Source organism: Ornithorhynchus anatinus, chromosome 6 (genome assembly GCF_004115215.2).
Source record: "Ornithorhynchus anatinus isolate Pmale09 chromosome 6, mOrnAna1.pri.v4, whole genome shotgun sequence".
In the NCBI taxonomy this organism is placed as follows: Eukaryota; Metazoa; Chordata; class Mammalia; order Monotremata; family Ornithorhynchidae; genus Ornithorhynchus; species Ornithorhynchus anatinus.
The window spans coordinates 22,565,876-22,591,746 of NC_041733.1; the positions used below are offsets into that span (position 1 = coordinate 22,565,876).

The 25,871-nt window shown below is 62.3% G+C and overlaps 3 protein-coding genes across 10 annotated transcripts; all 3 read left to right on the forward strand.

The window, feature by feature from the left end:
• The first annotated feature begins 802 nt into the window (after positions 1-802).
• Positions 803-9,968, forward strand: USP11 (ubiquitin specific peptidase 11). Of its 3 annotated transcripts, none has more exons than XM_029067909.1 (21): positions 803-923; positions 1,145-1,254; positions 2,206-2,336; positions 3,503-3,620; positions 3,975-4,120; positions 4,273-4,334; positions 4,608-4,707; positions 4,821-4,994; positions 5,159-5,317; positions 5,452-5,676; positions 5,873-5,956; positions 6,067-6,161; positions 6,314-6,514; positions 6,693-6,799; positions 7,083-7,454; positions 7,868-7,938; positions 8,049-8,161; positions 8,263-8,412; positions 8,579-8,694; positions 8,884-8,972; positions 9,181-9,968. In XM_029067909.1, the coding sequence occupies exons 1-21, from the start codon at positions 838-840 to the stop codon at positions 9,331-9,333; spliced, it is 2,862 nt and encodes a 953-aa protein (XP_028923742.1). In that variant the 5' UTR covers positions 803-837; the 3' UTR covers positions 9,334-9,968. The 3 variants fall into 3 exon arrangements, with proteins under 3 accessions (XP_028923742.1, XP_028923743.1, XP_028923744.1); XM_029067910.1 differs by having other exon boundaries at positions 6,693-6,793; XM_029067911.1 differs by having other exon boundaries at positions 5,186-5,317.
• A 1,448-nt stretch (positions 9,969-11,416) lies between these two features.
• Positions 11,417-16,166, forward strand: UXT (ubiquitously expressed prefoldin like chaperone). 2 transcript variants are annotated; one of them, XM_029068112.1, is made up of 7 exons: positions 11,417-11,494; positions 11,686-11,779; positions 13,726-13,807; positions 14,211-14,278; positions 14,878-14,985; positions 15,693-15,756; positions 15,964-16,166. In XM_029068112.1, exons 2-7 carry the CDS (start codon positions 11,697-11,699, stop codon positions 16,027-16,029), a joined length of 471 nt encoding a protein of 156 aa, XP_028923945.1. In that variant the 5' UTR covers positions 11,417-11,494; positions 11,686-11,696; the 3' UTR covers positions 16,030-16,166. The 2 variants fall into 2 exon arrangements, with proteins under 2 accessions (XP_028923945.1, XP_039768368.1); XM_039912434.1 differs by lacking the exons at positions 15,693-15,756; positions 15,964-16,166 and having other exon boundaries at positions 14,811-14,985.
• Positions 16,167-17,121: 955 nt separating this feature from the next.
• ELK1 (ETS transcription factor ELK1) lies at positions 17,122-24,828 on the forward strand. Of its 5 annotated transcripts, none has more exons than XM_029067855.2 (7): positions 17,125-17,318; positions 18,090-18,298; positions 19,611-19,625; positions 19,848-19,979; positions 20,477-20,998; positions 21,577-21,678; positions 22,090-24,828. In XM_029067855.2, exons 1-7 carry the CDS (start codon positions 17,267-17,269, stop codon positions 22,186-22,188), a joined length of 1,131 nt encoding a protein of 376 aa, XP_028923688.1. In that variant the 5' UTR covers positions 17,125-17,266; the 3' UTR covers positions 22,189-24,828. The 5 variants fall into 5 exon arrangements, with proteins under 5 accessions (XP_028923692.1, XP_028923687.1, XP_028923688.1 ...); XM_029067856.2 differs by having other exon boundaries at positions 19,857-19,979; XM_029067854.2 differs by having other exon boundaries at positions 17,124-17,318; positions 19,611-19,979.
• Positions 24,829-25,871: the final 1,043 nt, after the last annotated feature.

The window sequence follows — 25,871 nt, forward strand, 5'->3', positions numbered from 1 at the left end:
CCGGGGGAAAGCTGGTGAGGGCTCGGGGGGGGGGGCGGGGCGGAGGCCGGCCGGGACCCCGGGAACCCCTCCTCCACCCCACATCCCCGCCCCCCACTCTCCCCGCTCTGCGGACCCGGACCCCGACCACCCCCCCCTCCGCCCCGACCCCCGCCTAGGGACCAGGGGCGGGTCTGGATACCGTGCGCCCACTCTGTGCTGAGCGCTGGGGTAGACGCGGGGTAAGCGGGCGGTCCCACGTGGGGCTCCCGGTCTTCAGCCCCGTTTTCCGGATGAGGTCACTTGAGGCCCGGAGAAGTGACCGGCCCAGTCACCCGGCTGACGGGGGGCGGAGTCGGGATTCGAACCCACGACCTCGGACTCCCCAGCCCGTGCCACTGAGCCACGCCGCAGCTCTCTGGGACTCTGTTTACCTTGATGATATCGACTCCAGACTACTTGTTGGGTTTTGCCGTCCCTCTCCCCCGTTTAGACTGTGAGCCCGTTGTTGGGCAGGGAGGGTCTCTATCTGGTGCCGAATGGTAATAATAATGTTGGTATTTGTTAAGCGCTCACTCTGTACAGAGCACTGTTCTAAGCGCCCGGGGAGATCCAGGCTCATCAGGTGGTCCCACGTCACGCTCACAGTTAACCCCCATTTTACAGATGAGGGAACTGAGGCCCAGAGAAGTGAAGTGACTCGCCCACAGTCACCCAGCTGACAAGTGGCAGAGCCGGGAGTCGAACCCATGACCTCTGACTCCCCAGCCCGGGCTCTTTCCACTGAGCCGCGCTTGTCCATTCCAAGCGCTCAGTCCTGTGCTCTGCAGTAAGCGCTCAGTAAATACTATTGAATGAATGATCGGGGACTGGGAAGAGGACTGCTTTCGGGTCAGGACTCCCTGGCCCTGCTCGGAGACTCAACCCCTCACCCCGAAACTCAGGTAACCAGCCGGTTGGAAGGGAGAAAACCCCTATTTTGAGACGGGAAAGCCGAGAGGCGCCACTCCCCCAGCTAGGGGCTGTCGAGGCCCCCGGCCGGGACGGGATGCCAGCGCTCGGTGAGCCGGCACCCCCGGGAACCGAGCTAGGGAAAGAAGGGAGAGTGACCGGGAGCTCTGTCCATTTCCTCCTCTTCTTCTTCCTCTTCCCTCCTCCCCCCCAGGTTTCTCCTGGAACAGCATTGGTATCAGCAGTGGGAGGCTTACGTGCAGTCCGGAGACCAGGAGTCCAGCACCTTCCCTGGGCGAATCAATAACGCCGAGCTCTTCGAAGGTACCGCGCCCCTCTGCGTCCTACCGTCCGACTACCGAGCGGACGCACGGTTGGGAAGCCCCCGAGGAGGCAGATTCCGTAGCGGTTCGGGCCGGGGTGATAGTCCAGTTGGGGACATCCCACCAGTTGGCCCTCGTCAGCTGTGGTTCTGAGGATCTGGATCGGCTTCAGACAGACCTCTGGAGGCTTTTCTGGGGTTCACTTGGACTCCCCTGCCCAGGGAGAGGTGGGTTGGAACAGTCTTGATCCCAAACCAGGGAGTTTGGCTAGCTTCAGCTGTGTAATAATCACTACTGTTGTCGTGGGATTTGGCACGCTTTATGCACCCCTCCCTCAGCCCCACGTCGCTTCCGTACGTAGCCGTAATTTGCTTATAGTACTGTCTCCCTCTAGACTGTAAGCTCCTTGTGGGTAAGGAAGCTGCCTACCTACTCTGTTGTACTCTCCCAAGCATTTAGTACAGTGCTCTGTGCATAGTAAGGGTTCACCGAATGTGATTTATTTAAGTGCTTACCGTATGCCAAGTGCTTACTATCTGCCAAGCTGGGGTAGTTGCAAAATAATCAGGTCAGACCCAGACCCTGCCCCACACGGGGCTCACAATCTCACAAAGTAGGAGGGAGAACCGGTATCTAATCCCCATTTGACAGGTGAGGAAATCGAGGGACAGAGAAGTTAAGTAAGTTGACCAAGGTCACACAGCGGGCAAGAGGCCGAGGTGGAATTAGAATCCCGGTCCTCTGACTCCCACGCCCAGGCTCCTTCCATGAGGCCACACTGCTTCTCAGTTCTGATCGGCAGCCTGTGTTTCACACTTCCGAGGTACTTTTCCCTCTGGCAGTCGTGCGAGTTTTTCCTCTATCTTGGGGTCCCAAATCCCCCCGGCCCCCCACGCAGGATTCCTTGTCCTTGAGGCTCCCCAGCCCCTGACCCTTTCACCTGTACCCCCAGATCAGGAGTCATGGCGGCTGAAGGAGCGCCTAGTGGAGGGTGAGGACTACATCTTGGTTCCTGCTGAAGTTTGGCACAAACTGCTGAGCTGGTATGGACTGGAGCACGGACAGCCGCCCATCGAACGCAAGGTGAGGGGATCGGAAAAGTGGGGGCGGGGAGGGGGTGCTGGATGGGGTTGGGGTTGGATGGGGTGGGGGGGTGCTTGGTGTCTCTTCCAAGTCAGAGACCAGGATTTATGGAGGGGGGCGGTCTTGCGAAACTGGGCTGACCTCCCTGCCTCCCGTCTCTCCCCTCTCCAGTCTGTATGTCATTCTGCTTCTTGGATCGTTTTTCCCCAAAAACCTGTTGGGCCCCTCTGTTCCTCACTCCTCAGAACCTCCAAACACTGCCCGTCCACCGTCCCCTCAAGCAGAAATTTCTTACTGTCGATTTAATTGTGGTATTTGTTCAGCACTTACTACGTGCCAGGCAGCATTCTAAGCTCTTGGACAGAGTCCCTGTCCCACGTGGAGCTCACAGTCTTAATCCGCACTCTACAGATGAGGTGACTGAGGTAGAGGGAAATGAAGTGACTTGCCCAAGGTGACACGACAGACAAGCGGCAGAGCTGGGATTAGAAGCCAGGTTCTTCTGACTCCCAGGCTCCCGCTCTCTCTCTACTAAGCCACATTGCTTCTCCAGTGACTTAAGGCACTCGATCAGCTTACTCCCTCCTACTTTGCCTGGCTAATCTCCTACTACAGCCCAGCCCTCGCACTCCACTCCTCTAACACCAACCCGCTCGCTGTACCTCGATCTTACCTCTCTCACTGCCAACCCCTCGCTCGTGTTCTTTCTCGGGCCTGGAACTGCCTCCCTCTTCATATCTAACAGTCCACCGCTCTTCCCCATTCCTCAAAACCCTCCTAAAATCCCATCTCCTCCCCGAGGCCTTCCCAGACTAAGCCCTTTATTTCCCCTCTCCATCCTCCTCTCTGTGTCGAAGGCTGTGTACCCCTTAAGCCCTTTGATACACACCCCCGCATCACTCTACTCGCATAAATGTTCTCGTACTCTACTAATTCCCCTGTCTTCCTAATCTACTTGGATGCCTCGTCTTCCCCCGTAGACTGTCATTTCTTTGTGAGCGGGGACCGCGTCTTCCAGCCCCGTGGAAATGGTACTTTCGCCCGTGCTCAGTGCCGGGCACTCAGGAAGCGCTCAGTAAATACCGTTGCTTGATTGAGGCCGTCCAGGTGAGGGCCGCCACCCTTTCTCCCCCACTGCTGGACCTCCAGACTGCCTCTGTCCCCAGGTGGTGGAGCTGCCCAGCACTCAGAAGGTGGAGGTGTATCCTGTGGAGCTGCTCCTTTGCCAGCACAGTGACATGGACAGCCTCAACACCACACAGTTCAGCCGCGCAGACTCCATCGGTAACACTGCCGGGGGGAGGGGAAGGCTGCGTGTAGGAGGGCGGCCCTGCTGCTTTCCTCTCTCGTACTTTCCCGCTCGCTTAGTGCCCTGCTCTTGATTGCGCCCAGAAGAGGCTCGGTACCATTACTGCTATGACAGTTATTCTTCCTCCTCCTCCTCCTCCTCCTCTGCGAATTGAGTCCCACCCCCCCCGTGTAAGATCGGAGGGATCATCTGGCAGGTTGAGTCGCGGTGCCTCTGCCGAGACGGTCCTGGGCTCCTTCCTCTGGTCGGGCATCGGAGGCGGTGGATGATGTCTCATCCCGCCCTCCCTCCCACCTGCGCCCTGACCCGGGCCTGGCCGATCTCTCCAGAGCTGGTGCTGCGTGTGGCCCGGCAGCAGTTCCAGGTGGGACCCGAAGAGGAGACGAGACTGTGGGTGAAGAACTCGGACGGGTCCTGCGAGCGGCTGCGCAACCCCCACATGTCGGTCCTGGATGCCTGCCTGAGCCCCGGACAGGTCAGGGGCGCCTCCGGGCACACGTGCTGCTGCTCGCCCCACCGTCGGGTGTCCGCGCCAGAGCGCTGCCCTGGGAACCTCCCGCCCACCATTAAGCCCGGAGCCAACCTCCCCGGGAGCTTAGGCCGGCTTTCCTCTTTTCTCCACTGCAGATAGTTGTCATGGAGACACGCAACAAGGATGGCACCTGGCCCAGCTCCCGGCCCCACATCATGTAAGTGTTGGCGGGCAGGTGGGCGGGTGGGATGCCAGGGTCCCGTCTCGGGTCAGTCTTCTCCCCTCCGCCCCCGTGTCGTGGTGGGTAAGTGGAAGGTGGTCCGTCCTCGAAGTCCTGGCACCTCTCTCCTCACCATCCTCCTGCCTCCTTGGGGCCGTTCCGTTTTCCCTGCCCCCTTTCCCCCCACCCCCAGTCCCCAGTAGATTAAGCGGAGGGGCCGTTGGAAGTAATTCCGGGGGAGGTGGGTGCTGATGTGTGTCTGGCCCCCAGGAAGAACATGGTGGATGAGGAGGAGGCGTACCGGGGCCAGCCCGGAGTCTGCGGCCTCACGAATCTCGGCAACACTTGCTTCATGAACTCCGCCTTGCAGGTGCTGCGCTGGCTTAAGCGGGAGGATGGGCTGGGAGGTTCAGGCCAAGTCTGGGGGGTGCGCCCCTCCTCCCCCGCCCCCATTCACACTGGGCCTCCCACCTTCCCTCGTAGTGTCTCAGCAACGTGCCGCCTCTGACCGAGTATTTCCTGCACAACCGCTATCTTGAGGAACTGAATTTCTGCAATCCGCTAGGCATGAAGGGAGAGATTGCCGAGGCCTACGCTGACCTGGTTAAACAGGCCTGGTCTGGGCACCACCGCTCCGTCGTGCCCCGCATGTTCAAGGTCACCAGCTCTTCCCGCCCTGGGTTGGAATCTTGACCCCAGGATCCTGTCTGGTTGTGGCGGGGGGTGGCGGGGGGAGGAGGGAGACTCCGCGGCGGCCGGGTCAGCAGTCGGCGCCCCCGATTCTCTCTTCCTGATCTCCCTATTCCCCGTGGATCCTCCAGACCAAGGTGGGCCACTTTGCTTCTCAGTTCCTGGGCTACCAGCAGCATGACTCCCAGGAGCTCCTCTCCTTCCTGCTGGACGGGCTACACGAGGACCTCAATCGTGTCAAAAAAAAGGAGTACGTGGAGCTGCGGGACGCGGCCGGCCGGCCAGACCAGGTGAGGCCCGCGGCGGGCAGAAGGTCCACCGCCCTTGGGTGGGGCTCGGGGCCCAGGTCCACGGGGCGGTGGTGGGGCCCCGGGGCGCCCGTCCCTCTGCCGACGGACCCCCCTGCTCTGTCCCCTCCGGCCAGGAAGTGGCAGAGGAGGCCTGGCGCAATCACAAGCGGCGGAACGACTCCGTCATCGTGGACACCTTTCACGGGCTCTTTAAGTCCACGCTGGTCTGTCCCGAGTGTGGCAAGGTATCGGTGACATTTGACCCCTTCTGCTATTTGAGCGTGCCTCTGCCCGTCAGCAAGGAGCGCAGCATGGAGGTCTTCTTCGTCTCCATGGATCCCCGCAAGAAGCCGGAACAGGTGCCGGGGACCGGGGGAGACCAAGACCACGGAGGACGGGCCGGGGGAGATGGGGCCCTCTCTTCTGTCCCGGCCCAGAGCCACCTCGTCTTCCATCTGGCCCCAGGGCCCCAGGGGGTGGAGGTCAAGCGCTAACCGGGGCCCGGAGGGACTGGGGGCCGGGGACGTAGGCCTCACTGGCTACCTCCCCTCTCAGCACCGGCTGGTGGTCCCCAAAGCCGGGAAGGTGCTGGATCTCTGCATTGCGTTGGCCAAACACACAGGCGTCTCTCCTGATCGGGTGAGCGTTGAAGGGGAGCCGGGATGGGGCGGCCCAGAGGCCGGGGGCCGCACGAGGGAGGGAGCGAGCGAGCAACGTGGGCGGCCCTGACCCGCCTCCCGTCTCTACAGATGATGGTGGCCGACGTGTTCAGTCACCGATTCTATAAGATCTACCAGCTGGAGGAGGCCCTGAGCTGCATTCTGGACCGAGATGACATCTTCATGTGAGGATTGGTAGGGAGGGCGAGGGGCGGCGGCGGCCTTGGAGGGCGAGGCGGTGTGGGGGCGGCTGTGAGGCCGGGGGGGCGGGTGTGGAGGGGGACGGGGGATGGGTCCCATCCAGGCCTCCCCCCCGAGCCTGGACTCTGCCCAACAGCTACGAGGTGTCCGGAGGGTCAGGCGAGGGGCCGGGCGAGGACGTGGTGCTTCCCGTGTACCTGCGGGAGCGGGCACCCGCCCGGGACTACAGCGACTCCTACTACGGGCTCATGCTGTTCGGCCACCCGCTGCTGGTGTCGGTGCCTCGCGATCGCCTCTCCTGGGACGCCCTGTACCACATCCTGCTGCATCGCCTCTCGTGAGTGCTCCCGAACCCCCCTCGCCACCCGAACCCCGACCCCGTGCCGCCGCCGCCCCCCGAGGCCTCGGTCGCCCGCGGCGTCCGTCCGCTCCACTGCTGGCCTCCTTTTGCCCCCTCCACCCTGGGCAGCATCACCCCAGCCACCCCCTTTCCGTCCGTCCCTCCCTCCCTCCAGCCGCTACGTGACTCGGCCGGACTCAGAGGACGAGGAGGAGGAAGAGGAGGAAGAGAATAGCGAAGAGGAGAATCTGTACAACAAGAGGCCTAATGGACTGAGTGAGGGTGAGGGGGTGGGGGCTGGGGGAGGAGACTGGGAGGGGGCTGAGGTTGGTCAGGGGACAGTCTTCTAGACCGTAAGCTCGTCGTGGGCAGGAAATGTCTGTTTATTGTTATAGTGTACTCTTCCGAGCACAAAGTACGGTGCTCTGCGCACAGTAAGCGCTCGGCGGCTTGACCGACAGCTCCACGGAGCCCTGGGACTGAGGCCAAAAAGAATTCAGAGCCCTGGGGGCAGGGCGGCGGTCCCAGCGGCACTAATCCTCCCTCATTCCTGCCCTGGCCCTAGGAGAAGAGGAGGAAGAGGAGGAGGAGGAAGAAGAGGAGGAAGAGGAAGAGGAGGAAGGGGAGGGAAGTTCCCTGGAAGGCTCCGCCCACCCGGTCTCCACCCCAGCGGATGGAGAGGAGAAACGGGCAGAGGCAGTTGACGGCGGAGAGGGGGAAATGGAGGGGCATCCGGGCAGCGCCCCCGCCAGCCCCCCCAGCCCCGGCCCCGCCAACCAGCCCAAGCGGCCCTGCCGCCCCCCGCCCCGTCCCCCGCGCCGGAGAAGGAGGCGCAGGCGCAGGCGGAAGCTGCTCTTCAGTCTGCAGACGGTCAACTCCAACGGCACCAGTGACCGAGCCAGCTTCAGCGAAGACGCCAACGGGGTCTCCTTCAACTGTGAGCTGGGGCGCCCGGGGCCGGGCCCGGAGGGCGAGACGGGAGGCGGGCCGGCGGGCCCTCTGACGTTTCACGCGCATCCCCTCCCCCGATCCTCCCCAGAGAAGCAGCGTGGCCTAATGGGGAGAGCGGCGGGCCTGGGAGACAGTGGACCTGGGTCCTAAACCCGGCTCTGCCGCTTGCCTGCTGTGTGACCGTGGGCAAGTCACCTCACTTCTCCGGGCCTCGCTTTCTTCATCTGGGAAATGGGGATTAAGACCCTGAGCCCCATGTAGGCCGGGGACCGTGTCCAACCCGCTGATCTTGGATCTACCCCAGCGTCTAGCGAAGTGCCGGGCACGTAGTGAAGGGCCTAACGAATACCACGAGAGTTATGACGGTTATTAATATCATTGTTGTCGTTAATCCGTCAGCCCAGCCTTACATTGCCATTGATTGGGATCCGGAGATGAAGAAGCGTTACTACAATGAGGTGGAGGCCGAGGTGAAAAGGGCTGGGGAAGGTTTGGGGGCATCCTGGGGGTGGACCCCGGGGTGGAAGTATTGGGGTGGAGAGACCCCTCCCCCGAGCTCCCCCCATCCGTCTCCCCCCAGGGCTACGTGAAGCACGACTGTATGGGTTACTTGCTGAAGAAGACCCCGGTGCGGCTACAGGAGTGCGTCGACCTCTTCACCACAGTGGAGACGCTGGAGGAGGAGAACCCCTGGTGGGGGGACCTAGGGTCCGGCTGGGGGTGGGGGGCGGGGGCCCGGGACGAAGGGGCTCCTCACCTCACCTGCTTCCCCTCTTCTCCCTCCTCCCCGCCAGGTACTGCCCAACCTGCAAGCGGCACCAGCTGGCCACCAAGAAGTTAGACCTGTGGGCGCTGCCTGAGGCCCTCATCATCCACCTCAAGCGTTTTTCCTACACCAAGTTTTCTCGCGAGAAGCTGGACACCCTCGTCGAGTTCCCCATCCGGTCAGAGGGGGCCCGGAGCCGGGTGGGTGGGAGCAGCGTGAGATTTCGGGGGGAGAGCGGGCAGACGGTGACCGGCCAGGGCCCGCCGCCCGGTCGGTCCGCCCCAGGAGCGGGCCCTGGGTTCCCTCCCCGTGCCGACCCTGTCTCCCGCCGCCTCTCCGCACAGGGACCTGGACTTCTCCGAGTTCATCATCAAGCCACGGACGGAGGCCGACGCGCCCCCCTGCAAATATGACCTCATCGCTGTCTCCAACCACTACGGGGGTCTGCGGGACGGCCACTGTACGGAGAAGACACAACTGGGGGGCATACGGCGGGGGGCGTACGGCGGGGGGAGACGGGGGGAGGACGTGCTTGGCCGTGGCAATTGGGAGGGAAGTGGGGTGTGTTGGGGGCGGGTCAGTGCCATCGGTTTGGGTGGCAGTGGTTCCTGCGCTTTGGTGTGGACCTCCGTGGCCTTTGCCGTGACAGACACGACGTTTGCCCGGAACAAGGACAGTGGACAGTGGCACTATTTTGATGACAGCAGTGTCTCCCCGGTGTCTGAAAGCCAGATTGAGGTAGGCCAGCTAGAGTTGCCGCCCGCCGACCCGAGGACTAGGAGGCGGGGACATGGGAGCAGTGGGCCCCAGCGGGGTCGGGGCGGGGGGCGGAGAGTGAGGGTCATCACCAACGTAACTCTTTGGGGCCACCGCCACGCGACGTCGCCCTTGGTCTCAGCGTGTTCCCCATCTGTCTCTCTGTCCGTCTTTCACTCCCTCCCTCTAGTCCAAGGCAGCCTACGTTCTCTTCTACCAGCGGCAGGACAAGGTGCGGCGGCCCCCGGCACGCCCCGGACCCCCCAGCTCCCTGGCCGCCCCTCTGACCCAGCTCTCTGGCGATGGCCCCGCACCCCAGGCCGAGTCGATGGATGTGGACTGAAAGTGCTGCGGGGGGGGAGGGGAGGGGTTTCCCGGCCCTACCCCCTCAAATCCCTGCCCTCCCCCCGTCCCACCAACACCAGCACCCCCTCCCTGGGCCTTCTCAGGTACCGCTCCCCGGGGCTCCCCGGGGCTCCCCCGGCTCAGGACTCCGCCCCCTGCTCTGCTCCTCTCGCTGCCCCCCTTCTGATCCCACCCCCCGGGGACCCACAGCCATAGACTCTGCTGCAGCCGCCGCCCCCCCGCCCCCTCTCCCCTGCTAGAGGGAGGGGCCCAGGAAGGCAAAACACTGCCCCCCCTCCCCGGCGCCTCCCCCACCGCAGCTCCTCTCTCCCCGGGAGAAGCACAATCTCGCTCCCTTCCCGCCCGTGGCAGCAAGTCAAGTGCCTGCCCTCCCCCCCGTCCTCCCCCCCGCCCCCGATCGAAGCAATAAGGTTACCCCTCCTTCCAGATCGGCGCCCCTGCCTCCCAGACCCCTTTCACCTGAGCCCGTTTCTTTTTTTAATTTATGTATTTTTCTCTTTTGTCCCTTGGGGTGGCTGAAGTGCGGCGGCAGGGCTGCGCCATGAGCACAGATTGTATTTTCTTACTGACACCTGCCTGGACCCATGTACATAAAGCCCTGACCGGTCCCAGCGCCTGGCTCCTCCTTCCCCGCCACCCGACGCGCGCACACACATCCGCTTCTAGCCCGGCGGATTGGAGGATAGAGCACGGCCCGGGAGTCGGAAGGATCTGCGTTCTGATCCCGGCCTGGCCGCGTGTCTGCCGCGTGACCTCGGGCGGATGGGCCTCGGTCACCGCATCTGGAAAATGGGGATTAAGACCATGAGCCCTGTGTGGGACAGGGACGGCGTCCGTTCCGGTGACCTCTTATCTACTCCGGCGCTTAGTGCCCGGCACAGAGTAAGCGCTTAACAAATACCACGATGATTATCATCCCGGAGCCGCCCCCCCCGAGTCGACGGGCCGAGCGACCCTTGATTGGGCCAGAAGGAAGCAGGGTTCATAAGGGAGCGATAGGTCGATGCCGTAGCCAAGAGTTCCTCGGTGCCCGCTGGGGCCGGCGCCGGTCCCCTCCGGCTCAGTCCCGCGAGCCGGCGGCTCGACGTGACGGGGACCGATCCTAGGTCCTGACGACGCCTCCCCACCGCGGTTGCGAGGGCCGGAGCCAACCGCCTGCCCAAGTGGCGTCCCCTGCTGAAGGCAGGACCTCAGAAGCCTGCCTAGGGTTGGCGTCCCATTCCACGACTCTAGGAAAGGAACGAGAGGGGAAAGGAGGTGATCCGACCAGGACCTGAGGCCGCAGAGACGGAACCCCGCCGAAAACTAGCCGACGCTTGACGGTAGAGGAAGGGGGGGAGAGAACGGAGAGGGGGAGCATCCCGCCCCGCTGCTTGGCGCAGAGGGACAGAACGTGTCGCTCAGAGCTGTGCACCGTACTTGGCTGCAACACCGGCTTGGAATTCGAGGTAGGGGGGAGATGCCTCCCCGTGCACGGGACCAGGCCCGTCAAAGTCTCCGACGCCCGGGAAAGCGACCGTCCCCGAGCGGCCCGGCGGGATGCCCGCAGAGCTGGGTTCCGATTCCACCCCGCCATCTGGGATAAATCACTTGGCTCTTCGGAGGCCGAGCTGACGGGGCGGGGATCCTAAATCCCTGCCTCCACCCAGCCCGTCCTTGTGAGCTGCGAACCCCTGGCGGGGCGGCGCTTCAGTCCAGTGGGGGCCTCAGTGACCTCCTCTGCCAAATGGGGATCGATCCGGGCTTTGAGCCGCCCCGGGGGGGATAAATCCATTCCCTCCTATCGATCCCTGCGCACCGGGCTGGGCAGGCGCCATGGTGACTCATTAGAGAGCAGCGGTGGGGAGGCCGTCAGCGCTTAGGGCGACGCCAGGGTCCGCCCACTTCCCGTCAGGTGGGGCGGAAGGGCCTCGTCCTTCCCTTTCCCTCGCAGTTAACGGCGTCGGGGAGCGGGAGCGGCCGCCCCGGCCTCGGCCCCCGCCCCCGCCTCGGTCCCCTCAGCCGCCTCAGAGCCCACCCCCCTCCGCCCCGCCCAACGGCGGCCGGCCCCCAACCGGAAGTGGCCCCGCCGCCCCCCGGAAGTGGCCTCGCGCCGGGCCTCAGGCGCGAGCTCGGCGAGGGGGACCGAACCACGTGCCGGGGGGGGGGGGGGGGGGGGAAGGAAGGGCCCCGGGGGGGGAACCGTACCGCGGCCGGTCCCGCCCCCCACCCGAGATCCGGGGGACGCGGGTGGGGCCGTTGCGGCAGGCCAAAGGGTCCTTCCGCGGCGGGGGTCGAAGCGACGCCTCGTCCGCTCCCTCCCCCCCCCCCCCCGCCTGTTCCCTGCACTAGGCCGTTGCCATGGAGACGGCGGCGCGGCGCGTGGAAGAGAAGGTGCTGCAGTACGAGGCCTTCGTCAGCGACGTGCTGCAGAGGGACCTGCGGTGAGGGGCTGGCCCCCCCCCCCCCCCCCCCCCCCGCTCCCGGCCGGCTTTTGCAGCGGGAAGCAGCCCGTCCTCAGTCATTCATAATAATAAATAATAACGATGGCATTGGGTAGGCGCTGACTGTGTGCCAAGCACTGCGCTAAGCGCTGCGGGGGACGGGGACGAGCTCATCGGGTTGCCCCACTTGGGGCTCACCGTCGTCGTCGTCGTCCCCGTTTTCCAGATGAGGGAACGGAGGCGCAGAGAGTAATAATGTTGGTGTTTGTTAAGTGCTTACTATGTGCAGAGCACTGTTCTAAGCGTTGGGTCATCAGGTTGTCCCACGTGAGGCTCACAGTTAATCCCCATTTTACAGATGAGGGAACTGAGGCACAGAGAAGTGAAGCCACTGGCCCAGTGTCACACAGCTGACAAGAGGCGGAGCCGGGATTAGAACCCGCGACCTCTGACTCCCAAGCCTGGGCTCTGTCCACTGAGCCTCACTGCTTCCCCATTCATTCAGTGGTATTTATTGAGCGCTTACTATATGCAGAGCACTGGACTAAGTGCTTGGAATGGACAGCCCGGGCCTCGGAGTCAGAAGGACCCGGCTTCTAATCCCTTGTCTGCCCTGTGACCTTGGACAAGTCACTCCTCTGGGCCTCGGCTACCTCATCTGGAAAATGGGGATTAAGACTGGAAGTCTCCTGGGGGACACGGGCTGCATCCAACCTGATTAGCTCCTATAATAATAGTAACTTTGGTATTTGTTCAGCACGTACTGTGCGCCAAGCCCTGTTCTAAGCGCTGGGGAGATACAAGGCGAACAGGTTGTCCTACCTGGGACTCACAGTCTTAATTCCCATTTTCCAGATGAGGGAACTGAGGCCCAGAGAAGTGAAGTGACTTGCCCAAAGTCACACAGCTGATACGTGGCGGAGCCGGGATTTGAACCCGTGACCTCTCCCAAGCCCATGCTCTTTTCACTGAGCCGCGTTGCTTCATATAATAATAATGATAACGATGGCATTTATTAAGCGCTTACTATGTGCAAAGCACAGTTCTAAGCGCTGGGGGAGATACAAGGTGATCAGGTTGTCCCACGTGGGGCTCTCAGTCTTAATCCCCATTTTCCAGATGAGGTAACTGAGGCCCAGAGAAGTGAAGTGACTTGCCCAAAGTAACACCCGCTGATACATGGCGGAGCCGGAATTTGAACCCGTGACCTCTGACTCCCGAGCCCGTGCTCTTTCCACCAAGCCACGCTACTTCGTATCTACCCCAGCGCTTATCACAGTGCCTGGCACATAGTGAGCACTTAGAAATACCAAAAACCTCCCCCAGTCCCAAACTGGCTTGAGGGGGGGCTATGGCCAGAATTAGGCCAGCCCACAGATTGTTTTAAATGGTATTTGTTAAGCACTTACTACATGTCAGGCACTGTACTAAGCACTGGGGGTAGATATGAGATCATCAGGTTGGACCTGGGCTTTGTCCTGCATAGGGCTCCCAGTCTTAATCTCCATTTTCCAGATGAGGTAACTGAGGCACAGAGAAGCCAACTGACTAGCCTATAGTCACACAGCAGACGAGTGGCAGAGCCAGGATTAGAAGCCAGGTCCTTTGACTCCCAGGTCTGTGCTCTTTCCACTAGACCACACTGCTTCTCAGAGAAGCTTCTGCTCAGATTGCTGGCCCGTGAAATCCTCTGTTCACAAAATCCACCGAACCCGAACAGGCCTGGGGAGAGAGAAAGAGAGAGATTCCTGTCTGGTGATTTTATACCCTGGTGGGTCCCCATGAGGCAGAAGTAAGAGAGAATTGTGGTGTAGGGGACAGTTCCACGGTGAGAAGAAACCAGGGTAGAGACACACCGGAGGGGAGCTAGAGATTGGGAAAGAGGACGGGCCAGGGTCAAGCCAGGACGGCCTAGGGGGCGGATGGGTCAACTGTACTGATTCCAGGCAGGTGCTGACGCAGCGGGAAGAGATCTACGAGCAGCTGGCTCACTATCTGCAGCTCAAGAACATCATTGAGAGGCTGCAGGTGACTTCAGGGAGGGGCTGGGGTGGCTGAGAGGGTCCCCCCAGGGGAGGGGGAGTTGGAGAGATGAGGCAGCGGGAAAAGTGGAGCTGGCTAAGTGGGGGGAGCGGGATTGGGGAGGAGAGGCTGGTTGGGGCCGAGCTGGAAGGCTGATAGGGTAGGAAGAGAGAGCTCCAAGGGGGAGGCATTCCCATAGTGGCAGAGGAGGTTTTCATCCTGGTGTTTTGGAGGGGAGCTTGGGAAAATCTTTCACAGCAGCTGGAGGGGACGAGAAAATGAGCGCCAATATGGAAGGGGAGGGGGACGGCGGGAGGGCAAACCCTAGTGTTCGGACCAGGGAGTTAGCTGCGGCCCTGCCCAACCTACCAGCTGCAGAGAAGGCTCTCACCTTCCCATCGCCGTCTAGGAATCGGCTGACCCGGAGCTCCATACCCAAGTGGATTTGGGCTGCAACTTCTACGTAAGCGCAGAAGTGTGAGTATCTAGGATCTAGTCACTGCAGCCTCTCAAAAGCTGCTCCCCCTCACTCCCCGTCCCCCTCACGGGACATTTACTTCCGAAATCCTCTTTCGGGGACATCACCCCCCCCCCCCCCCCCCAGGCTCTGCTTGTCATTATTGTCTCCTTTAAGGCCGTTTACGGTTTTGACTAATGAGAACTAGGGAGGCACTGTTCCCTAATATGACTTGTGGTATTGGTTAAGAGCTTTCTAACCATCAGTCATATTTATTGAGCACTTACTGTGTACTTGGGAGTTGGATGTAATAGTGTTATACTAAGTGCCAAGCACTGGGGCACACACACACTACACAATCAATCCCTGGCCCACATAGGGCTCACAGTCTAAGCGGGAGGGAGAACGGGCATTGACTCCCCATTTTGTAGGTGAGGAAATTGCGGCACAGAGAAGTTCAGTGACCCACTCCAAGTCTCACAGCGGGCAAGTGGCTGAGGCTGGATTAGAATCCAGGCCTCCTGACTCCTAGTTCTGTGCTGTTCCCATTAGGACACACTCACTGCTTCTGCTCCCTCCGACCTCAGCCACCTTTGCTCACCCGGCCCCTCTTACACAGGCAAGACCCCTCACGGATCTGCGTGGCATTGGGATATGGCTTCTTTTTGGAGCTGACGCTGCCCGAAGCGCTGCGCTTCATTGAACGCAAGAGCCGCCTCCTGACCAGGTGAATGACCTCTGAACCAGAGTGCCAGGGGTCCTGGGTCAGGGGTTTGGGGGGAAGGGTCGAGTGGGGCCCGGGAGTAAGAGGGCCAGCGTCCAGAGTCGGACGGGCTCCAAGACTGACGCAAGTAGCAAAGGTCCTGGGTTAGATCAATCCAGCCCGGGCGTCTCCCTGATCAGAGGATGCTCAGAGGAACGACGTAACGGCTGCCCTCCGGGACAGCCGTTCTCATGGTGAGGTGGAGCCTTTTCCGTCCACATCCCTAATTTACTCTTTAGGGTCCCATCCCGAAGCTCTCCTTCCTGAGTTCATCCGATCCCCCTGAAACTTCTCATCTGCCCCCTCCGGCAATGGAGCTGCATCTGAGCTGAACTAAGCTTTGGGGATCGGACGAGAGAAGCGAGAGAGGCAGCCTTTGCCCTTGAGAGGTTTGCAGCCTATTGGGACGCCCCACTCCCACAGCCTCTTAATTTGGGCCCAGTTTGGGCTGAGAAGCTGCAGGTCGGCAGCGGTCCCCCACCACCCCCCTCGCCCCCGGCTCAGCTCCAAAAGACTCCAGTGCTATAGATGAGTTGGACCAAGTTGGGTGGCCCTAGAACCGAGGATTATGCCATTTGAGCCGTGAAACTCCGATCGGGGCAGGGGTATACGCCCAAAATGTGTGTGGCCCTAAGCTCCCTGCCTTCCCGCGCCTCTTCCCCGCCCCCCAGCCTCAGCGACAGCCTCACCAAGGATTCAGCCAAGATCAAAGCCAACATCCGCCTGGTGCTAGAGGTGAGTGTGGGGCGGGGGGGAAGACGGGGTGCTCTCCCTGCCCTGTACCCCACAGGGCCCCAGAATCACCTGGGCAGAAGTGGGGTGGAAACGGGGTATGACAGGGTGTCGGGCCAAGGGCAGGCGCGAGGCCGGGGGCCGCTCCTTCAGGTCTCCCCGGCTTACTCCCCCTCCACCTTTCCAGCCTGACTTTCTTTTTGTCCTTAGGGATTGCGGGAACTTCAGGGGCTCCGGGATTTGGTCGAGGAGCCACGGCGCACATCTCCTCTGTGAACCCCGAGTCCCGGCCCCGCCGCTGCGGCCCCCGGAGAAGGAGGAGGAGGAAGAACGTGGTGGGGGGTGGGAGTAGAGATGTGGGCACCAGAGTCCCACTTTTGTGACTGTAAATAAAGTACGATGATGACGACGAAGGGGTCTGGCCGTCACCCGACCCCTTGGGTGGTGCCCCCTCCCCCCCCGTCGAAGGGCACGGCCTCTTGGGGTCCGTGGGGGGGTGGCGAGGCTGTCCCTCTTTGCACCCTCCGGTGGAAATGAGGTTGCCTCGTTGGTGAGAGGGGAGAAGCAGGGAGGGGGAAGCTCCCGCCCGTGCCACCCTCCGGGTGCCCCCCTCCTCCGGTTGCCCCCCTCCTCCGGTTGCCAAGCAGCGTCTGTCCCGAGCTGCTCCCGGGTGCTGCCGTGACGTCACCCTCATTGCCATGGCGACGGGCAGCGCACCCTCCGCCGCCGAGACCTCGCCAGCCCCCGCACCCTTCGATGCCCAAAAGCGAATCCCCTCCATCGCGGCCGCCCACCCTCCCCTCCCCCTCCGGGGTTGCCATGGAGACCGGGCCCCGCCCGCCGGGGCGCTCCGCGGTTGCCATGAGGACGGGGCCCCAACGATGCTCCGGGCCTTCGGGACCTCCCCCTCTGCCCCGGAGGAGCGGGGGCGGGGGGAGGGCGGGGGGCTCCGGTCCGGGGGACAGGGGGCCTTCTGAGCCCCGTCGTCGTCGTCGTCCTAGCGGTGCGGGGGCGCTGGGCCGTGGAGTCCCGGGCTGGGCCCCGGAGGCGGGGACGGGACGGGGCGGGGCGGGTCCGGGGGCTGCGGTTTTCTCCCCGCCCCCTCGGCGCTCCCGCTCGCCAGCTCGGCTCCTCTCCTCTCCGGCTCCCCGCGCATGTGAGCGGCCCCGTCAGGCCGGGGGCCCCCGCCGCCCCCGCTCCGCCCCGCTCCGCCCCGCCCCGCCCCGCTCCGCCCCGCCGTCCCCCGTCCTCCGCCTCCGGGCTCCGGGTCGGAGCGGGGCTCGCGGGGCTCGCGGGGCTCAGGAAGTGTCGGGCGGGGCCGCGGGTCGGGCGGGGCCGGGCCGGGCCGGGCCGGGCCGCGGGAGGAGGGGCCCCGCACCGGCTCCGCTTCGCCGCCGCCGCCGCCCCCGGAGCCGGCCTGGACACGGGGCCTGAACACGGGGCCTGAACACGGGGCCGGAGGCGGAGGCTGGGCGCCCACCACCGGGCCGGGGGGCGGCGGGGCCCGGGGCCCATGGAGCTCCCGCCCCCGGGGGCTGCCGCCGCGGCTGCCGCCCTCCTCACAGGTGAGACCTGGGTCCCGGTGACCCGGTCCTCCCCTCCCCTGCCCTCCCCGGCCCTGCTCTGCCCTCCCCTCCCCTCCCCTCCCCTCCCCTCCCCTCCCCTCCCCTCCCCTGCCAGGCCTGGCCCTCCCCTGCTCGACCCTTCCCTCCCCTGCCAGACCTGGCCCTGCCCTCCCCCTCCCCTGCCCTCGCCCTCCCCTCCCTTCCCCTGCCCGGCCATGCCCTCCCCTCCCCTGCCCGGCCTGGCCCTCCCCTCCCCTCCCCTGCCTTACCCTCCCCTGCCAGGCCTGGCCCTCCGCTCCCCTGCCCTCCCCTGCCCGGCCTGGCTCGGCCCTGCCCTCCCCTGCATAGCTCTGCCCGGCCCAGCTGAGAGAAGGATGGCAGGGCCTCTCCAACATTTTCAGAACCATAGGTAGAGGAGTATGGATCCGATCCTCCTCTCCCTTACTCCAACCCGCCCCCCGCCTCCGGCCTGGACACCCGTACAAGTTGTGGGCAGGGGATACGGAAGGAGCAGGGTGGTGGGGAGGGGAGAGCGATAAGATGGGATCCCCTCTCCCTCACTTCTTCCCCCTCAGGACCCTTCCTCCCACCCCTCACCACCCCCATACACACACACAGCCCCACCAAAACTAGAGGAAGGGAGGAGGGTTGGGGTGTAAACGGTAGGAGCCGAGCGAAAGAAGGGGGACGGGGGACCCGGGAAAAGCCCTCTCCGTCCACAGCAGCCGTGGCCCCACAGCCCCCTTCTCCCCGCCGATGTCCCCCCCGCAGTTATGGACCCTTCAGTGACCCTGTGGCAGTTCCTGCTGCAGCTCCTGGAGGAGCAGAGCAACGGGCACCTCATCGCCTGGACGTCCAGCGATGGCGAATTCAAGCTGGTGGATGCCGAGGAAGTGGCGCGGCTCTGGGGCCTCCGGAAGAATAAGACCAACATGAACTATGACAAGCTCAGCCGGGCCCTGCGCTACTACTACGACAAGGTTGGCTCTGATCTCCTCCCCGTGTCTCCGAGTACCTGCGGGGGCTTGGGGGGGTGGGGGTGGGGACCAGGCCCCTGGACCTCTAACCTCAACTCCAGCCCCTACAACTCCTCCTCCCCGGCTCGCACCTCCCCGCCCAAGCACAGGCTCCGCACTCCGTACCTTTCCCTTTTCCCCACGGTGACAGGCCTTCAGCTTGAGTTTCAGATTTCAACCCTGCCCGACCCCAGGCTCAATCCCCAGCTCCAAACTCGGCCCCCCAGAGTCTGTCTTCGCACCCAAAGCTCTCCGCCCAGCTGCATCCCGGTCAACCCTTTTCCTTCAAGTACTGCCTCCATCCCCTCGGCCCCCTGCCCCAGCTTCACAGGTCCCGTCCCTCACTCAGTTTGTCCCCTCCCCTCACAGCTGCTCGTCCCTCACAGGCAACCATCCTTCCTGTTGGCCCCGAGCCTACTCTCAGGCCCACCTTTCCCCCGTTCTCTCACTGGCCTCGCCGGACGAGCCCAAAGTCTATGCCCCTGGGTGTCCGTGAACTGGGGAGGTGGGAAGGTCCCGTGTTCCCTGCAGGCCGAATTTGAAATTTTTACTGGACCGGTGGGTTGGGGGTGAGCGGGTTAAACCATCAAAGATAGTCCAGGAAGGTCTGGGGAACTCTTTGGACTGAACTGCCATGATGGGGGGCGGGGTCTAACCCTCTCGTGGGGTGGGAGGGAGGGGAGGGGAGTAGAGAAGAGGAGCATGGCAGCGTGACACTCCGCACCTTGACAGCCGGCACCTTAAGCTCATCCTCAAACCCAGCCTCAGGCTCCCTGGACTCCGAATGAAGACTCCAGGCAGGAGACTGGGTTTCTGCTTTGAGAAGCAGCGTGGCATAGCGGATAGAGCCAGAAGGACCTGGGTTCCAATATTGGCTCCGCCACTCGTCTGCTATGTGACCTTGGGCAAGTCACTTTACTTCTCTGTGCCTCAGTTACCTCATCTGTAAAATGGGAATTAAGGCTGCATCCAACCTCATAACCTCCTATCGACCCTAGCGGTTAGAACAGTGCTTGGTGCCTAGTAAGTGCTTAACGAATACCGTCATTATTACTGACTGTCATTTGTCCCCGCACCATCCCTCTGGTACCTGGTGATGGGGGATAGAAGGAGAAGAGACCCGGCTCCACTTAGGTCCCACTGGCACCAGAAACCCAGTCTGATCCATTGGAACCAGATGGACTGGATGGGATCAGGGAGGAAGTGGACCCAAGTCCCGCCCATCCCTGCAAAGGTGGGCGCTCCTGACTCCCCCCTCCTCCACCTCCTCTTGCAGAACATCATACGCAAGGTCAGCGGCCAGAAATTCGTGTACAAGTTTGTCTCGTACCCAGAGGGGGCGGGCAGCGGGGAGGAAGGACGCCGGCCCGAGGCCCCGGCTGAGCCCCCCAAGCTGCCCCCCGCGCCGGGGCTGCTGCCTAAGACCCCGCGGGGGGGCGGGGGCGGCGCCCCCCCCCGCAGCAGCCGCAACGAGTACATGCGCTCCGGACTCTACTCCACCTTCACCATCCAGTCCCTGCAGGCTCCGGCCCTGCGCCCGGCCCGCCTCGAGGCTCCGCCCCCCAGCGACTTCCCCGGATCCGAGCTGCCGCCGCCGCCGCTGGACATTAGCCTGGAAACGGCCGAGGCGGCTGTCCCGCTGCAGGTGAGTGGGGCCGCCCGGGCTCCGGTGATGATCCAGCTCCAGAAATGCGGAGGCAGAGGGTCTCACGCCCAGGAACTGAAAGGAAGAGAAGCCATGCCCACCCTAAACTGGGGTGGAGGAGAGGGGGGACGCCAGGGACAGAGAGGGAGGGAGTGGGGGAGAGGGAAGGGGTCGGTGGTTGCGGGGAAGGGAGGAGAGAGACATCCGTTCAGATCATTAAATCCCAGGGTCCTTTTTGCCCAGGGCGGGGATGTGTGCGTGTCGGGGATGGGATGTTACCTCGGGCTGGAGCCCAGTATTAGGCCGGGCGGGCAACAGGATGCCTGGGGGAGCAACCGGGTGATGTTTGCCCCCCTTTCAACCACAGTATCATCCAACGTTCCTAACTTTTTCCTCTAGAGCCCTAACTTTCTCCACCGGTCTTCACCCAGAGGCAGCCCCTTGGGTGTTGGCTGGGCCGTCCCCCTCACAGGCCTCTCATCTTGCCCCCCGCACAGGTCATCCTGGCCCCCACGGAGGTCAAAGTTCAAGGTTCGGAAGAGGAGGTGGAGGCTGAGCGGCAGCCCTTCCTGCCCGAAGTGAAGGTGGAGTTCCCGGAGGAAGAAGAGGAGGAGGAGGAGGAGGAGGAGGACCGGGGTGGGGGTGGGGAAGCACCCAGAGATGAGGCCAACCCAGAGCCAGACGGGCCCCCTGCTAAGCCGGATGTCCCGCCTAGTGAGAAGGAGCTGCTGGAGATGGTCGCTATGGAGACGGTGGAGGCGGAGCTGGCTCTGGGCCTGGCTGGGGCCGGAGCCGGGACTGTGGCCGGATTGGGGGCCCAGGAGAAGGAGCAGGTCCGGGCCGCCGAGGGGCCACAACCCCAAAAGAGCCGCAAGCCCAAGGACCTGGAGCTGCCCTTCACACCCAGCCTTCTGGCCGGCCCCGCTCCAGATCGGGCCCCGGGACCCCCCAGTGGCCTCCTGGCCCCCGGAGGAACCAGCACCTCTCTCACTCCATCTGTCATCACCTCTCATGCCCTGGTGAGTGCCCGGGGACTGGGGAGGGCCAGGTGGACTAGCTGGGTCCCCCCGGGCTCTGCCCACCACCCAGTTTACGATGTGTGTGTTGGGGTGGGAAGATGTCGAGATGCAGCATGGCCTAATGGATAGACTAGCGACCTGGGAGTCAGAAGGACCTGGGTTCTAATCCCGGATCTGCCTCTTTTCTGCTGGGTGACCTTGGGCAAGTCACTTTTCTGGGCCTCAGTTAACTGTAAAATGGGGATTAAGAGCGTGATCCCCTTGGGGAACCGGGACTAAGTGTGATCCCCTTGGGGAACCGGGACTATGTCCCTGCTGATTTGTTTGTATCCACCCCAGCGCTTAGTACAGTGCCTGGGATATAGGAAGAGCTTAACACATACTGTAATCGTTATGATTGTTACTATCATTGACTGGTGCTTAGGAGACAGAGCCAAAAGCTCAAAGGATTGGGTAGGGGTGAAGACAGAGCATAAAACTGGGTTTCGTGCAGAGGGGGTCTGTAGGTTCGGGGGGCTCAGGGGTGAGCCAGTCAGTCACCCAGGGCCACCCCTCAGCCCCTCTCCTCTGCCTTTCAGACGCCAGTGCTGCTGACACCGAGCTCCCTGCCGCCGACTATCCACTTCTGGAGCACTCTCAGCCCCATCGCCCCCCGCAGCCCAGCCAAACTCTCCTTCCAGGTACGCCCGGCCCACTACCTCGTGGGTCTGTCGGCGGGCGGTGGGCTCCCAGCCTGGAACGGGTCCTCTCGGCACGGCTCGAACGGCTCGGCCTCGGGCAGGGAGGAAGCGGGAAGAGGTCGCGATCCTGCAGAGGTTGACCAAATCCCCTGTCCCTTGGGGCCAGGGTCCTGAGAACAGTGCCCCTGCCCTAGTTCTGAGGGAGCAGGTCTGCGCTAAGGCAGGCCTGGGGTGATGCCAGGGACCCCCTGAAAGCAGAACCCACCCAGTCTTGGTGGAGTCCACCGCCATGTCCAACTTCTCCTAAAACCCCTCTCCACCACACCCCCTTCTCCCTGGCTTTTTCTCTGTGTCTCTTTCTCTCCCCATTGTTCTCTCTCTTTGACTCCGTCTCTGTCTCTCTCTCCCCAGTTTCCAACCAGCAGCAGCTCCCAGGTTCACATTCCCTCGCTCAGCGTGGATGGACTCTCCACCCCCGTGGTGCTCTCTCCTGGGCCCCAGAAGCCATGACTTCTTTTTCCTTTTCCGTCCTTACTCCCCCGCTCCCCCTCTCCAAATGTGGGGAGGGGCCCTTCGGGTTTTTCAGCGGAGGGCGTAGGTATAAGCCGTGGGAGTGGAGGGGGTCGGGGTCTTCTGGAAGCTGCATGGTGTCAGGGGAGACCCTAAGGGCTGGAGGCTGTTTTGAGTCAGCTTCAGGTTGAGAAGAATGCTGTCTCCCTCCCCAAACCCGACCTCTGGGCCCTGGGGCTTGGCCTCTAGACCCTCTACATTGGGGTGAGAGGATCCCTGGGGCTTGCCCAACGCCTCCCTGGAAGCTGGAGTTTCCTGTTGTAGCCTGGAGGAGATGCGAAGCCCGGCCCTGGTCCAGATCCCTGGCCTCTTTCTTGGTCCCCCGGGTGGGAACTCTTCGCTTATGTCCCCTTGAGTGTGTGTGGGTGTGTATATGGGCGCGCACGTGTACGCAAGTGTGTACAGTTAAAGGTCACTCCTTGTCGTCACAAAAATGGCCCAGGAGGCCACCCTGCCTGCCCTGGCCTCACACTGTTTCTCCCGCAATTGCAGGAGAACAATTTATTTATTTCCTGAGGACCATAGGGCACTGGCTCTTTGCCAGGGAAAAGGCAGGTGAAGTCCCACCTCCCTCCGTACCTTCCCTCTCCTCCCACATCCCACTGTTGTCGTAGTCCCCCATCCCTCCATTTCCTCCCCACACCCCCTGCTGCCACTGCCATTTCTGTTCCGGAGTAAGCACTTGAGCCGACCGGGGAGAGGGATTTTCTTTCTTTAGGACCCGGTGGGCAGGTCTCTGGCCCGGAAATGGTGTTTATCATGAAAACGGCAGCAGGGGAGGAGGCCCTACCCCTACGTGGCCCTTTCTTGCTCTTTCTCCTCTCACAGGGATGTTTCTTGCCTAGCAGAGTTAGTGTGGGGAGCCAGGCTGCCGTGTTGGCTCTGAGCAGCCTGACCGGTTGACCCGCCCCCGGGCCCCCGAGCTGGCAAACTGCCCTAGGCGGTCCCATCATGTCTCGGGGCTGAGGGCATTGGGGGAGAGGCACCCGCCTGGGGAGCCCTCCCGGCTGGAGCCTGGGCTTGTTTGTGCATGGGGCCCTGCCCCACTTTTTGATATCATATTCTATTTTTTAACAGGGAACGACATAAGGGCTTTTTCACTTGGAAGAGGGTTCTGACTGCATCCGAGATGCACAGAGGGGTTGGGGGCTGCCGACCTAGAAGGAGCTGGGAGGATGGCTGGGGTGAGGGGGAGGCTGCCCTGGGGCCCTCCCCCTGCCTGCCTTTCGCCCCCGGCCTGGGGCTGCCCCAGGGCTCGGTCTTGAGCCTTTATTTTTGATACCAAACCAGTATTTTAGAGATTTGCCAACCTCCGCAGCCACCGTTGGCATCCTGGGGACAGGGATCCCCATCCTCCCCCCTGCAGGATGGACGTGGTGAGGGGTCAGTTGGTCTCAGGGAGTCACGGGGGCATGACTGGGGGTGGGAGGGTTGGGGGGTGCGACTGGGATCACCTCACTGGCTTTGGGGCCGGAGCCCAGTATCTGCCCCCTCTTTTCAAGGTGGACGCAGAGACCGGACTAGGGTGTGGGGAGTAAGAGGGGCAGTGTGCAATTCAGGAGATTTGGGAGCAACGTCCGAAGGGTCGTGGAGGAGATGGAAGTGATCCTGGAAGAGCGTGGGAGTAAAGGGACAGATGCTGGTTGGTCTAGGCAGCTACCCATCACTCGAGCCTCCGGGCATTGGCTGTGTGCAGCAGCCGGGGCCCTGGCTGCCCCTCCTTTGGGGCCCCCGGAGGGTCTGGATGTGAAGGTGTGCTGGAGAGAGCTATTTGCGGCAGCCCTCTGGAGCGGCCAGGGAGGGATGCCAGGCGCCCGGCGCCGAATCATTTGCCTCATGCCCCTGGGGCTGTGCTGCGATGGGTAGCGGGGTGAGAGATGGTCTTCCCTGCCTTTATTGAGCATGCCCAGCAGCAGTCACGGTCTCCCTTCCCCATCCCTCCTTCCCCCAGCCCAGGGTCTCTCTCTGGGGGTTTCTTTTTCTGGGGGAAAAGCGAGGCACATTGGCACTTTTCTTGGGTCCCGTTCTGGGGCCCCGCATAGCCATAGGGAGGGGCACAGGGTCTTTGGGGATCGGGAAGGATCCGCCTCTTTTGGGCTCACTCACTGGTCAAAGGGAAAACTGCTCACCCTTGGGCCAATTTGGGACCTCACACGGACTGTCTGAGGGACATGGGGTGGGTCCCTTCAGAGCCACCCTGGGCCAGGGGAGCAAGAGCAGCAGCCCAGGAAATCCAGACCCTTGTCTTGGGGTGAGTAGAGACTCAGGTAGCTGGCATGGGCAGGGTCATCGGGGAGTTGTGCTAGGATGGGCCGGTCAGGTGGCTGTGGAGTAGCTTTTGAAGGGGACGGCGGTCTGTGGCCTCTTGGCCCAATTCTGGGGTCACCCCGCTGTCTGGGATCCAACAAGGTGGGATTAAGAGCGAGGACCTGGGCTGGTTCGAATGGGTGAGACCCCCTAGGGCTGAAGGGGGTGGTCCTGTGCCATTTGTCTCAGTCGTTTCATTTCCCCAAAATGATGTTTTTTAAGAGTTCCAGAGACGGGGAACTCTGGCTTGTAAATATATATTTTTAAAGGAGATGCCTCATGTTGTCGGCTTTCTTCTGATGTTGGGATGTTTGGCCCGGCGGGTGTGTGCATGGAGGTGGTGGGGGGCCGTGACTGGGCCTGTCTATGTGAACAGCTTGATGGCATTACTTCTGGGTCTGGAACTGTTCGCTTCCGGTACCAACGAGAGTTATAGGAAGACTCCCCGCCTCCATAAGGGCCCACCAATGGACCAGCAGAGACTGAAACTCATGCACCAGAGGACAGAGTGCCACAGGAACACTTCGGAGTTACACCCCCCCCCGCCCCAGTCACACAGGACACTGCAACCAGAGCATCACATCACAGTCAGTCACCCAGGTGGGATGTGGGAGTGGCCAATTGATTAGCCTCTTCTCTCGGCTTCATCAGTGGTGCAGGGTTAGGGGGACACAAGGTCTCATGGGCAACATTTACTTGCCCAACTAATGAGGAGCCAGGCCACCCTCCAACAAACTCTCCGACTAGCCTACGGTCAACTGAAGGACATTTTTCTGACTTCAGTTGAGGGGGAAGAGCAAGGGGCGATCTTTCTGGTCCCAGCTGCCGGCCCCCAGCTCCTTTCCTCCCCTCTCCTGCCCTGGGCAGCCGGAGTAATGGATGGGGAGCCAAGGGCAAACCAGGACCCCGGGAACTCCTGAGCTAGTTCTGTTTCTCAAACCTGACCCTCATCTGAGCTCTGCCCTTGGCCAGTTTCATTCATTCATTCAACTGTCTTTACTGAGCACTTACTGTGTGCGAAGCACTGTACTGAGTGCTTGGGAGAGTATACTACAACAACAGACACATTCCCTGCCCACAACGAACTCACAGTCTAGAGGAGAAGACAGACGTTAATATACAAAAATAAATTACAGTAAATTACCGATGCAGGAGGTTGGGGAAGGGTCAGGTGGGGGGAGGCCTGCAGGAGGAGAGGCACTTAGGGAAAGGATGACCAGATCCCATTCCATCTGCCTCTGCCTCTGCCAAGCTGTTCTCACTCTTGGAGTCAGAGGAGTGGGGAGCAGGTCTGGGAAGGTGAGGGATGTGGAGGG